At 51.5% G+C, this 13,961-nt stretch overlaps 1 protein-coding gene across 9 annotated transcripts in view; it reads left to right on the plus strand.

The window, feature by feature from the left end:
- Positions 1-13,961, plus strand: part of KCNMA1 (potassium calcium-activated channel subfamily M alpha 1) — a 701,659-nt gene that overhangs the window by 186,100 nt on the left and 501,598 nt on the right. For all 9 annotated transcript variants that reach the window (XR_010024058.1, XM_063102675.1, XM_063102667.1 and 6 more), the window contains exon 2: positions 11,510-11,671. Coding sequence is in view for 8 of the 9 variants with exons in the window: in XM_063102675.1 (XP_062958745.1) it covers positions 11,510-11,671 (162 nt within the window). In the remaining variant the exon portion in view is untranslated. The remainder of the gene's footprint in view (positions 1-11,509; positions 11,672-13,961) is intronic.

Below are 13,961 nucleotides of genomic sequence, written 5' to 3' on the forward strand. Positions count from 1 at the left end.
ACAGATGCATTTGCTCCCCCTGTGCTCTGGGCCAGTGCTAGCAGAGCTGCTGGAGCCCTGAGGGACCATGCCTCTGTCCCTTGGGCCCTGCCTTTCCTGGCCCTGAGGCTGTCCCTGGCTGGTATGAGACATACACCCTGGGGTCTACAGAGGGGGACTTGCGTACTATGAGTGTGGCATCTTGGTGCCTTAATTTTCCATCTGTACAATGAGGCATTTGGACTAGGTGAGTGGTTCCTAGACTCTTTATGAGAAGTTAATTAAACTTTTAAAAACAGAGAGACTATCACAGGGCTGCCAGCTTTTTATTTTAACAAGCAAAAGCATAAAAAAAACTGTTGAATGCCACCTCTACCATCAATGTCATTTCATTGAAAGGGCATGTTAATCCCCAATAAAGGAGTGACAACATAATGTCAAAGAAAAGGACAGTTCTTCCCGGGAGAGGAGTGTCAGTTGCCTTCCACTGACACACGCACATTCCGTGTGCTGCTGTTTTTAATTTCCAGACTTCATCCTGCAGCAGCGCTTCTCCATAGCCCACGTGGGAGCCACAGGACCAGAGGACCTGCGAGGCTATCTGCAAGATGTTTTGCTGTGGAGAGTGAGGCCCTGCACGGGCCAGACCCTCCTCCTGGTCCACAATATGGCCATGGACTCCCTTCCCATAAGAGTTAACTTGGCTGTGGCTTGAAGATTTCTGCCTTCTTTTATGAACACTGGGGTTTGGGACTTCCTGAGAGTTTTAGTTATCCATATCCCAGTCGGTCTTGACTAGAGACCAAGTTTTGCCTCTACTTTGGTGAAGTGGACAGAGATCAGATTTGCTATCTGCAAACCATGGATGCTGCCATCCTGAGGGTCAGCTCATTGCCCAAGGTCACACAAACCAGTGCATTATTTGGCACTGAGCTACTCATAACAGCTCCTTACTGACCCCTCTTCATGGGCTTGGCATTCATCTGAGTGGCTGATCCTCACAGATACTATATGAGGAAAGTGTTTTTAAGCCTATTTTGCCAGTGAGGAAATTGAGGCCAGCATGGGTGGAGTGACTTGCTCAAGGTCGCACAGCTGAGTAAGTGGGAAGCTAGGAGTTTGGCTCAGGACTCTCAGACAACAATGCCTGTGCTTCCCACGCTTTTCTTGCTCTCTCTCATCCATTGGGCTGGCAGGTATGTCTACTGAAGTCTCTTTTATGAACAAGTTGTGCTTTCTTGAAAAGATCTCACCCTTCTTTGATGATAGGCTCTTTCTTTCTAAAGCGGGGGAGGGATCAGGCCATACAAATTTGAAGATCCCTTGCACCTCTGACATCTACAGCTCTGTGACTCTGAGACTCATTTCATTTTTCAAGGAAAACATTTTTTAAGGTGCTGCATGCTGTACTTGAATCAAGAAGCCATGCTGTAATGCCTTTCTGTAAAACATAAGATTGTTCCTACAAGGAAAAGGGATTTGTATTTTGAGCTCACTGGGCCTCAGTGGGATTTGACTTCTGAGTGGTTTGAAAGGCTACTTGCTAACCATAGACCTACAGAACGCCTCAGTTTCTCATCTTTAAAATGGGGATAATAGTACCTAACTTGCAATATTATTAATAAGATTCACTGAGATAATGCAAAGCATTCTGAGGGTTATACCCACTATTAATCCTTCTGAACTTTTGCCTTTGCCTGTGACTTGCCTGGTGTGATTAATCTTGTAATCAACTTGTTCCTCAACTGGAAAATAAATGCGAGTTCTGTCTTCCAACTGGGTTCCTGCAATAGTTTTCTTGTCTGGGCAGTTCTTGAGCTGTTCTCCTGGGGCAGGACAGGCTGCCCTGTGATGGGCAGCTCAAACTCCACGTCTCTGCATGTAGGCAGGCTGTCTTGGACCTGCCCCAGGTCACTCTGGCCAAGAAGTCATAGCTGAGATCTCTGCTAATCCAATTGAAAGTCTCTGTGGCCTCAGCAGTGAACTCTGGACTGTCACTGATGTTTTCCCATTTTGTTAAGCTAATTGAAGGAGAAGGAGGTCATTATTTTGCAAATGTGGTATGTTGGCAAAGATGTCTGCATTAGCCCTGAAAGTCTGGGAGGTGACTTGATCATTTTAAGCAGCAAATGTGGCCACTTGAGAACATATCTATTCCCAGGTTGAAACCCTCTCCCCTGGCACATTTCTCCAGCTCCCTCTCAATAAATGGCTGATTATAACCGAGTTGAGATGAATGTCCTGCAGAATTTTGCTATTTAGAAGCTATCTGGTATAAGATGATTGTTTTAGTAGTAGTAATAAACAACATTTTATAAGGAGATCCCATCTGTTTTTTTTTTAAATGTACATTGTGCCTATCCCATGGCAACATGGAAGAGACAGAAAAACATGGCCTTTAGACTTAGAATAGACTGGATTTAAATTTCTACTCTGCCACTCACGAGATGATTGATCTTGGAAAATTATCCAGCCTCTCTGAGCCTCATTGCATTCCTACCTTGCAGGATTGTAGTGAGGATTAAATGAGCTGATGTAAAACCACCAAGTAGAGCACATGACCCATAGATGCCAGAGGCAGAGGGAGTCAAGGATTTCCCAAGAGCCAGCCAACCCCCTTGGTCCTTAGTAGGTAGGAGAGCGGCTTGAAACATGGCTCAGAGAAGAGCTGGAAGGATCCCTGTCACCCCCACCATCTCCTAGGAGAGGGAAATGTTGCTTGGTTGACTTGCCCAGGGTCACAGCGCTGAAACACACATGTGCAAAGTGAGGGACTCCCATCCCAGGCCTCAGGGCCAGGCGGTTTCAGAGCTAGATAGGACCTTGGACAGTGTTGACACGGCCCCCTCAAGATGTGAGACAAGAAAAAGTGAGGCACAAAGATGGTAAGACTTGTGAAAGGTCACCTGGCCTCTTTCCGCTGTCACCTTTTTCTATATCAAAGACTTTGGAAGAGCATTTGTTCACACGCAGCTCAGGGGTGCTCCTGAGAGGGAGAATCTGGACGGAGCTCCTGGAAAGCAGTAGCTAAAAATGCCTGAGATGACGAAGCACCTTAGGATCAGGTGAGACACACAGGAAACTCACATGACTTCCCAACGTCCCAGAGCGATTAGCTTTGCACGAGCTTCTTTCTAAGCTCCTCTGGCCTAAACCTGTGGACAGTGTGTCCCCTTCCCTGAAGGTGTATAGCCCATAATTGTTAGCAAACACAGTAGCTGCTGGATGAGTTCATCTGGTACAAATGTCTTCCCCACCTGCCAATGCAGGATCCCGGGGGGTTGGATGGGGAGATAGGGAGAAATGTTGGTGGAGGCCGCAGGGGCCCAGGTGGCTCTGACCAGCCAGGCAGAGGTTGGATGATGGAACTTTGCAAGGGCAGAAATGAACTCTGCCACCTCTCACACCAGCTCTGTGCTGGTGCCCTGTGTCCCTCGCCGCCCATCTCAGAGTGACCACCTCCTCCTTCTCTTCTCAGAACTCTCACCATGAAAATCCTGGCTGGTGGTGCCCACATTATGCTTTATTTGCTTGAGCTGCTTTAGGTAATCTGTCTAATCCCCTAATACGCAGGATTAGTGCTACCTGGGAGAATGCCCATGGCCAGGCCACCCGCCCAGGAAGTGGAAGAGGCTTCTGGGTGGATTTCCTCTTGGTCTGTTTAGGGGGTGGTGGGGGGTGTGTGTGGCTGGAACCCTTCCCTAGCACCCAGGCCTGGTGAAAACCTGCAGCAAAGGGACCAGGAGAGTGGCCTGCACGGAGCTCCTAGAAGCCCCAGGGGTCTGTGAGGGATTAAAGCTCAGGTGCTCCTGGATCTTAGGCGAAACTGGGCTACAGAATGTCATAACCATGAAATAAAGCACTTTTTGTAAGCTAACACAGGTCTGTGAACTTTTACTCAGGGGATTTCAAACTCTTTTTCCTAGAAAATTCCTTCAGTCAGATGCGGTGTGGCACAGAACCTTAATAGGAGAAACTGCTCAGTGCAGAAAGGCTTTGATTTTCACAGGGGCCAGGGCCCTGCCCCCTCTGTGAGCCCCTTAAGGCACCTCATAGAACGCTGGGCTCGAAGGTAAAGAAAACTATGGGTTTAACCCACTGCTCCCTCTTGTTTCCCAGGTGGGGACTCTGCTCAGAGAAGTGAAGTGGTTGGCCAGGGCTCTGTCCCTGGCAGAGCTAGGAAGAGAGTGTGAGCTTCCTACCGTGTGGTCCGGAGCTCCCCCCGCTGCCACCCTCCCTCTAGCAGAAGGGAGTCCTGCTTTGTGCCCAGCTGAGAGCAGCTGCCGGGGGCCGGGTGGGGTGGGGTCCAGGCAGCTCAGTGAGTAACTCAGAGCAGAGTCCATCAGTGCAGGCTCAGGAGAAATAGCTTTCTGATGTCGACCAGGAACATTTGAGGACAAAGTGGGATTGTGAGTACAGGAGAGGAACAGACAGAAGTTTCCTGGCCCTTCTTTCTCCCGTAGCCCTTTGGGGTCAAGCATCCTGGGACTATCCCACGGTACCAGGGCCTTGGTTAGAGGGTCCAGAATGAGATGCAGGGATGGAGGTGCTCCCAGCCCCCACTCTGGTCCCAGAGGGATTAGGGTAGGTGGTTCCCTGCCAGGCTGTTCCCGGTCAGACCTCCAACCTCAGCCAGGCACCTCAGACCCTGCAGGGCTCAGCCAGGGCTGCCTCCAGTTGCATGGAGTGCTCAGGAGCGACCGCTGAGCAGTGCAGCAGGTGTCGAAGCCACTGGGATGAGAATGGCGACGGAGAAGCTGCACCTTCTCCTTCGGGGGGTGTCTGCATAGCGAGCCTCAGCTCTTAGCAGGAGGGCTGTGCGGCCTGCCAGCTCGGCCACGTTCACTTTCAATTCGATGCTGTGCTCCGTGAAGGAGGATTTATGTTTCCAGGCTGGTTCTTGGCAGAGAAAGGAACTGTGTTTCTCTGTCCTTGATTTAACTGCCCTCCTGAGGCACAGGGACCTTGAGGAAAGGTGGCTGCAGTACACATGGGACCCAGGAGTAGGGGGGATGGAGTGTTGTCAGTGGTAACAGACCTTTCATGGGCACTTTGCAGTGGCCGGTGATCCCTCCATGTGCAGTAGCCCATTTGCTTCTCACGCTGCCCCTGGAAGGACAGCAGGACAGGGACTTGTCCCTTTTTGCTGTCAGACAGCTGGGTTTAAATACCAGGTGTGTCTTCTTGGGCCAGCTACTTAACCCCTCGTCTGCCAAATGAGGCTATCAGTACCTACCTCATAGAGTTGCTGTAATCATGCTCAAAATGGCACCCAATATTATTAGTATTGCTACTATTTATTAGTAATGTTATCTACTCTAGATATTGTGCACGCCATGAATTGACCTTCCATTCCCTCCTTCCCGCCCCCTCTTCCTTCCTACCCACCTTCCACCAAGCTGCATCAAGTGCTTACTCCAAGCTCACAAGATTTCAGTTCTGAGGATAGAGCCGTGAACAAAATAGATAAGAGCTCTTTCCCTCATGGAGCTTACAGAAGGAAAAAGTGATTAAGCGAAGTGTGTAAGCTCCAGATGGAAGACAGCATGGGTAGGGGGTGGTCGGGTGGGGTTGGGAGTCATCTCCAATAGTGTGATTTGAGAGGAGCCCACCCATAAGGTGAAGATTTGATCAAAAACCCAAGAGAGAGGACAGAGCAGCCGCGCAGCTACGTGGGGCAGAGAAGCAGCCGGTGCAAACAGCCCAGGCCTGGGAGTGGGTGGCACGTTCTGGCAGCACAGAGGCTGGGGCTGCTGGAGTGGAGTGAGGGTGGCCGCCTCTAGGATGTCACACAGGAGGGGACAGATTGAGCAGACTCTGTGAAGACCATGACTTGTCCTGCAAGTGGGACGAGAAGGCCCAGGAGGATGTTGGGCACAACAGTGACAAGATGTGACATTTTTAAAAGAGCATTTTTCCTCCCAGGTGGCCATTGCCTAAACAACTTCCCAGGTCCAGGGTGAGGAGCCAGTGTCCAAAGAACCAGGCTTAATGAAACCCAAGACAGTCTCAGAGTTTCAAGGGTTGGCTCTCAGTAGGCAGCAGGGAGGGGGCTCTGGAATCCCCTTGTGGCTGGCCCAGCCAGCTCCCCAGCCCTGATGCAGTCAGTCACCCAGCAGGTGTGGTGCCCGCAGTGACCTTGGCGTCTGGCTCAGCCTGACAGGCATCCGTGTGAGCAGGCCTGGGGGTGAATGAACCTGAGCAGGCTAGAGCAGGTGTGGGGCAGCTAGCACCTCCCAGGGAGGGTGTGCCCAGTGCGGTGGCCACCTGGCAGAACTTGGCAATCCTACATCCCATTGGGGCATGAGGAGATAATCAGGGCCCTGCTCTGCAAGGGACAGCTGGGTGGGGATCTGAGAGTGAGCCGTGTGTTCTGTGAGGCCTCTGGTTTTCTCCAGAGTTGCACTGCTTTCTGCCAGAACCAGAGGACAGTAACGCTCCGTGCTTCCCCACCCCCACCTTTGTAAAGCAGTTGGTGCTTTTAGAAAGGGCTGTGCTCTATGTTAGTAGATTAGAGTTCTTGCAAGAATCAGGTGGGTAGACAAGGCAGGACTTATCCCTGTTTACAGAAGAGAACACAGAGGCTTCAAGAAATGAAAGGACTTGTTGAAGTCACCCAGAAAAGCTGAACTTGGACTTGATCTTTTTTGATTCTCAGAGCTCTTCCTACTGTACAACACACCCGAAAATCCCAGTATACTGGATCCAACAGGAAGGACGAAAGGCAGAAAGACAGCCTGGATCTGAGGGTCAGGGACTGTGGGGTCCTAGGATTAGAGTGGGCTCGCTGTCCTGTTCTGGGCCAGGGTGGTTCTCACTGCTGGGGAAATCTGGGCCCTTTGAAGACAAACGGGGTTGCTCCCTGCCATGGCCCCCACACCTGAACCTAGTACCAGGCCAGGCGGAGGCTTCTGCCAGTCCTATGAACACCCTGAACTCCAGGCTGCAGGATGGAGCAGCAGAGGGAACTGCTTGGGCGCGACTGAGTTGCTTGGGCTAGATTTGGAGCAATCATCTTGTGGGGAGGCAGCAAGAGATAAGAGAAATAGATCCAGCTGGGGGTTTATATCTTGCCTGGGTGGTTGCCTGGCTGGGCTGGGTGGCACTGGACTTGTGGCTTCCCCTCCAGGCCCTCTGTTTTCTCACCTGTACAGTGGGGGGGATTGGGGGGTGGGTGCATCCTAAGGAATTGCTAATGTCCCTTTTCAAGCTTTGGTCTTTGATCTTGTGATTCAGGAGGAAATGCCCAAACCTAACAGATGGGCGAAGCCCTGTGGCTGACCCAGCCCTGTGAGAGGCTGTCTGGTGGGCGGGGTAGGAGGGGGCAGCTGGCCACTTTGTTTTCCAATGTCCCCAGGCCCCTAACTTGACCCCCCCCCCCCCGCCTCTGGTCTGAGCATCTAGCTTAGATGTTGTCCCGAGGCAGGCAGAGGTGGCTTGCTCTACACGATACTCATGCAGAGAGGGCATGGTTGGAGGCAGAGGGGCAGAGGGCCTCCAAAGCAAGGTCCCTTTCCCAGGGAGCCTCAGCGGGCAGGGAGGGCTCCAGCAAGACCTCCGCATGCTGGGATTGTCCTCCCACCCCCTTGCCTACTCTAAGTCTCTTTTTTTCCCTAATCCCCCTTCATGTTCCTCTCTTTCCCCAAGGTGTCTTTTTCTCCATTTCAGAAGGTCTGGTGGCTGGGGCAGCTAGAGCCTGCGGCTAGCAGGGTTTCTCTCTCTTATATGCACGCGCATGCTCACACGCACTGATTTCCTGGCTGACACCAGGGGCCGCCTGTCTTGCCCTACTCAGAAGTCCTCTTGTGGAGTGGTTGGGTCCTTTTCTGCAGTGGGAAGTGGGAGGTTTGGAAATGGCTGGACAGCGCCGTTCCCTCTGAGGCCATGTCCTTGGGGTCCAGGAGAAGGATAGAATACTGGGACTCAGGAGACAGCCTCTCTCTGGTCCTCAGTCTCCTCATCTCAAAAACGGGAGGTTAAAGGAAAGGAGCTTAGAGTCAGAAGGGGTCTAAGAGGTCCCTTAGTCTCGGGCCCACCCTGTGTGGGAATACCTGCCCAGCTGGAGGTGTCCTGGGATGTGGTGGGTCACACAGCTCCTACTGGAATCCCTCCAGAAGTCAGAGCACCTTACCCCCTAGTGGCCCATTGCCCGCTTGGAGGGTAACAGCCTTAGAATCTGCACTCATTTGTGCTCCATTCTGTAATTATTTATGAAGGGTTCACTCTGGGCCAGTGTCCCTCCCAGGGCCACCAGCAGCCGCAGCCACTGTGTGCCAAGCTCCGTGCCAAGCACTTGGTGTTGCTTACCTCAACCAAGCCTCTCCCTATCCTAACGGGTGGTGTGCTCATCCCTGTCGTACATGAAGGAGGCTCTCGAGTGAACATGCCCACAGTAGCCAGCACCTAAGTGGTGGAGCAGCCTGGTAGGCTCTCTGCTGCCAGCTGAGCTCTCAGGCTCTGTGCCGTCCTCTGAGATACACCTGCTCTCATTTACCCTGTCTGTAAAATGGGGATAACTCCACCTGCTTGTTGGATTGATGATACCTGCTCCCGATGAGGGGTGCTTTGGCCAGGGTGAGGTCAGAGGTGGAGAGAGGGTCCATTCCCTGCAGGCAGAGGATCTGTGGCTAACCGGGACTCTGGCATCAGGGTTTGAAGCCTCCCCGATCGGTCCCTCCAGCGTCTCCCCAGTCATGCTTCTCACACGTGCTAAGCTCCCAACATCTAGTGTAAGCAAGAAATGACAAGGACATTATCTCCCTTTAGCCTGTGTTTTTCCTTGCCTTTTGTAAAGTAACTAAAATAATGAATGCCTTGTAAAACAGTAGGTAAGAGGGCTGGCAAAATAGCATTATTTGCCATGTACTTCTTGTGCTGTTAATTATTGATGCATTAAAACCACTGTGACTAGAGGGGACGCCCTGTCTCCCAGCCTTTCTCATGCTGATTCCTCTTTAGGGTCTGCAGGGTGGCTGTGGAGCCTGAGTCCCCAGAGTGGAGGAGCAGAGAGCTAGCCCCTCCAGGCCCCCAGGTGGTGGCCAGGGACCAGTTCAGAAATATCCCTGGGAGGCAGTACTCAAAGGAAACACAAAAGCCTTGGATGTGAGGGCCTTCTTCCTGCCCCAGCTCTGCCCCAGCCCTTCCACCATCGATCAGTTCTGAAAGAAGCAGGTGGTCCTGTCTCTGAGTGAAAGAAGAGGCCAGAAACTAGCTGGGAGTTGAAGATCCGTGTCCCATTTCAGACAAAGGCAGGGATCACCAAACCATGCCAGGATGGCCAGGAGCTGTGGTTCCCAAAGCAGGGCCCTCAAACCAGCAGCATCGGCATTCCCTGGGAACTTGGAGAAATGCAGGTTCTGGCATGGGCCAAGCACTCTATTTTACAGCCCTCCGGTGTGCTTCTGATGCCCGCTCAAGTTTGAGGAGAAAAGGGCAGTCCCGGGACTAATTGACTGAACCTGTGTTATGTGCCATTGGGTACTGTTTAGTCCTGACAAGGCCTGTGGAGCAGGCAGTATTGTCCCCATCATACAGGGGAGGTCCCACAGCAGCAGGAGAGCTAGATTTTCACTCTGAATCTACAACTTTGGTGACTATGGCTGCCCCTGGACCAGGGCCTCCACCGCCTCCTGATCATAGTCTCACATGCCTGAGATTCAGGAACCAGCTTGTCCTGACAAGTCACAGAGACTGGCCCAGGAGGCTTGGGCAGCAGCTTCCACACATGTCAGGGGGTGTCCCAAATATGCCCACCCTGCAGCCTCCTCCTCCCAGGCCTCCTCTTGGATCATTCTAGCTCCACGGGGCTCAACGCACTTAGAAATAAAACACCAGCATCTGGGACTGCAGGTACTGCTTCTTTATTCCCCAGCTTCCCTGAGCCAGGCACAGCCAGAGGGAGAGAGCCAGGCATCAGAAGCACCTTCCTGCCTGTTGTGGCCAAGTCCCCAGAGGGTGACTCATGCCATGCCCCCTCACCACCAGCCTCTCACACTCCCCTTGTCCTCCGCCAAGCCCCTACTCTTGCAGACAAAGTTTTCACCTCTGCCTTTGGTTTCTCCCTCTTACTCCAAGTCACAATGCTCCCCGGTGTGGGTTTGCTTTGAAAATTAATTCTAGGGCTTTAGATGATGAACATAATTTGCTGATGTCGTTTTAAACATCTACAGTAACAATCTCAATGGGGATTTGAGTAGGGGTCCAATTGAATTTACATTTTAGATAAATAACGAATAAGTTGTTAGTACAAGTACGTTCTGTGCAGTATTTGGGCACATACTTGTACTAAAAAAAATGTTGTTTATCTGAAGTTCACATTTAACTGGGTGTCCCTGTATTTTGTCTGGCAACCCTAAGCCCAGACTCCGTAGCTGATAAAGCATTGATACTCATAACCCTTTTTAGTCACTCATTCATGTTTATCGAACTCACTATGTGCCAGGCACTCCATTAGGCACTGGGGCTAGAGCAGTGGAGGAGGCAGAGAGTAAATGAAATAAATAAATGAATTATAGAGTGTTTTAGAGGTTTTAATTGCTATGGAGAAAGAGAAAGCAGAAAATTCTGTTGGAAGGAAAGTGTTGCGATGTTAAAAGGGTAGCTGGAGAAGACTTTATTGAGAAGGTGATATTTGAGCAAAGACTTGAAGGAAGTGAGGGAGCAAGCCACAAGCCTCTGTGGGAGAAGAGTATTCCAGGCAGAGAGCACAGAGTGTGCAGAGGTGTACAGTTCAGGTCCCCTGTGGGCTCAGTTATCTGATGAGGTCAGCCTTATTTTCTCAAGTTCGTTTTAAGCCATGAAGGGGAACTCATTGTCTCTTGTAACTGAAAAGGTCTGGTGTGGATTTCAGGCACAGCTGGATCCAGGTGACAAGTGATGATGTGAGTGTTCTATCACTTCTCCTTTCCTGTGTGGTGGCTTCATTCTCAGAGAAGGATTACTTTTCCTGTTCTTTCCAGGAAATGTTCTAGGTTTGAGTATTATTGGGTTGGCACAGGTCATGTGACCGTCTGTGGCCCAACTGCTGTTGCCAGGGAGATAGAACGGACTGATTGACCAGTCTCCATGGCTAGAGCCAATGCAGTGCCATCAGTGTCTTTTGAACCACATAGACTGAGACGAGGAGATGGGAATTTCGTTAAAGGAAAGTGAGGATGCTGCTGTGAGAGAGGCATGAAGGCTGGGCAGACAAGGTCATAGCGTGCCTACCATACCCTCCTCCTAACTGCTCCGTGACCCTGGACAGGCGGCTTTCCCTCCTGAGCTTTGGGATTTTCTCTTTGCAATGGGAAGAGAATAATATCATTCTTTTTCTCATAAAGATATTTTGAGAGGAAATAAAGATTCTTTTTAAAAAGAGATTTTGAAAAACAATCAAAGCCATAATCCACCCTTCGCTCCTACCCCTGTACCTTTAAGCCAGCCCCCACCTCAGCTGGGGACTCCTTTGGGCTTTGATTCTTTATGGGTAGGTGTATTATTTAAGTCTAGTTGTTCCCTATGTCTCAACTCTTGTTTTCTCTGTTGCCAGGAGTCCCAGAAGATTAACAATGGTGCAAGCCAGGCTGACGGCACCCTCAAGCCAGTGGACGAAAAAGAGGAGGCGGTGGCCGCAGAGGTCGGCTGGATGACCTCCGTGAAGGACTGGGCAGGGGTGATGATATCCGCCCAGACGCTGACTGGCAGAGTCCTGGTGAGTCCCCAGCCCCTCCTCCCACAAGGAGGCCTTGCTGTCTGGACCACAATCACTTTGTTGATGAGATGTGATGTTTGCCTGGGTCTTCTCCAGGCCTCCGGCTCCTGGGAGGTGGGGGTGAGCAGTGGGTGCTCCTGCGTGGTCTTGGAGGAGAGGCTGTGTTCTACGTGCACGTCGAAGCCAGTGGTTTGTGGAGGGGTTTGCAGAGAGTGGGTCAGCATCCTGAGCAGAGAGGGTCTGTTGGGAGCATGTGCCAGCAGGACAGGTGTACACACACGCACACACAGCTGACCACCTTGGAGAGGAGAAATGAGTCAAGGAAACACATACCAGAAACCTGTGGATAAATGCTGGGATCCAGGAAGCTCTGAGTGTGTGCGTGAGTGTGTGTGAGTGTGCGTGCGTGTGACTGTGCGTGTGTGTGAGTGTGCATGTGTGTGCGTGCATGCGTGTGTGACTGTGTGTGTGTGCATGCGTGCGTGTGACTGTGTGTGTGTGTGCGTGCGTGTGACTGTGTGTGAGTGTGCATGTGTGTGCGTGCATGCGTGTGTGACTGTGTGTGTGTGCATGCGTGCGTGTGACTGTGTGTGCGTGCATGTGTGTGTGTGTGTGTGTGTGCGTGTGTGTGTGTGCGTGCATGTGTGTGTGAGTGTGTGCGTGTATGCATGTGTGTGTGTGCGTGCGTGTGCGTGTGAGTGTGTGTGTGTGTGTGTGTGTGTGTGTGTGTGCGTGTGTGTTTGGCGGCCTTCTGGGGATGTTACCATTGTCCTCTGGCAGTCAATCAGAGAGTCCCTCTTGGGGCAGTGTCCTGATGTCCTGCGCTGGGTGAGCCGAGCCCTGTCCGTGGTGGGGATGCTCACTCATGCCAATGGGGACTCGCTAACAGCCGCCTGAGGTGGCCCAGCCCCATGCTTGGAGTGTTGCTCATGTGCCCTTCTTTCTTATGAGCTTGTCCCCCAGGCCCACCTGCAGTGAGGGCTCATCCTGCCCCTTCTCTCCGCATTTCCTGCTAATCTCTGATCTGTTTGTGGGGAGCTTGGCTTTACTGGCTGGGCTTTTGAGCCCCTAATTTTTGGCAAGGATGGTGGGTCTGAGTTTGCCTGGGACTGAAGAGTACCCGGGACATGGGTTATTCAGTGCAAAGTCTGGGAAAGTCCTGGGCAAATGGGGACAAGTCAGTCAGCCTAGGCAGGCCCATGCTCCTGCCATTGTGGCCTCCTCCCTGGGATAGTTCTGTTCACTGGCTTTTTTGGGTCTGCTCTGGGTAAGAAGTACCCCGAGAAGGATGTTATATTCTGGGTGACTTCTCATTGTGCGCCCTCAGTCAAGGGTCATTTGGCTCATAGGTAGGATGAACAGGGACATCCTGATAGCTGGGCAGAGCAAGGATCAGGCAGGGACACTGGAAAATAGATGTTATTACCTTGACGGTTCATGGCATAAACTCCGTGAGGAGGTGATTGTAGACAGAGGGAGGTGGTGAGAATTTCACTTATCAGAATTCTTCTTGGGGAGAGCTCAGTGTTATGTTTGGGATAAATATCTCACAAACCGCTTGAGGGAAGGAGTTAGATGCTGAGTGCAGTGCCAGAGCCTTCCACGGCGCTTGCTAGACAGCCCTCGAGGAGGACAGGGCTCTGTTCACTAGAAGTCTGCTGTGAGCCGAGTCTTCTGGAGACTGGATGTGAAGCCGTGGTCCGTGTCAGGTGACAGCAAAATAGAGAGAGGAGGAATCTAAAGTTGGGGTTTCGGAAGAGGAGAGAGAAACTGGTGAAGTCAGTTGCCACATGGCAGAAGACGGAAAGTGGGATGATCGGGGCCTGTGTGACCCAGGAGAGGCCATGTCTAATGACGTGGTTGTGGCTTGCTGTTGGCTGTGCTGTGTAACCACTGTCATCCGTCTCCCCTCCTGACTTCAGTGAAGTCACCATTGCCCTTCCGTGCTTGTGTATGAGTGGATTCTGCGATGGACACTTAAAGAGGTTGAATTCTGGGTCTGGGTATTCATGTGGACAAATGGTGGCAGTGCATTCCATGCATGTGGTGGTGATGGTGGGTGAAGAGCAGCAGACAGTTTGGTGCACCGATGTGACACTTGCCACTTCCATGTGGCCATCATAGACAGTTCTCATTACCTTCATCAGTATCAGCCAAAAGTTAATGAGCAGCAACTCTAGGTTGAGGGTTTTTCTTCCAGCTATGTGGAAAACGGAATGATCCTGATTTCATTGCATGATGTATGGAAGCTGTTGAGGGGGTGTATGGAGGGTAAATGCATATGAGTACA

The sequence above is a fragment of the Cynocephalus volans genome, chromosome 7 (genome assembly GCF_027409185.1).
Source record: "Cynocephalus volans isolate mCynVol1 chromosome 7, mCynVol1.pri, whole genome shotgun sequence".
Taxonomy (NCBI): domain Eukaryota; kingdom Metazoa; phylum Chordata; class Mammalia; order Dermoptera; family Cynocephalidae; genus Cynocephalus; species Cynocephalus volans.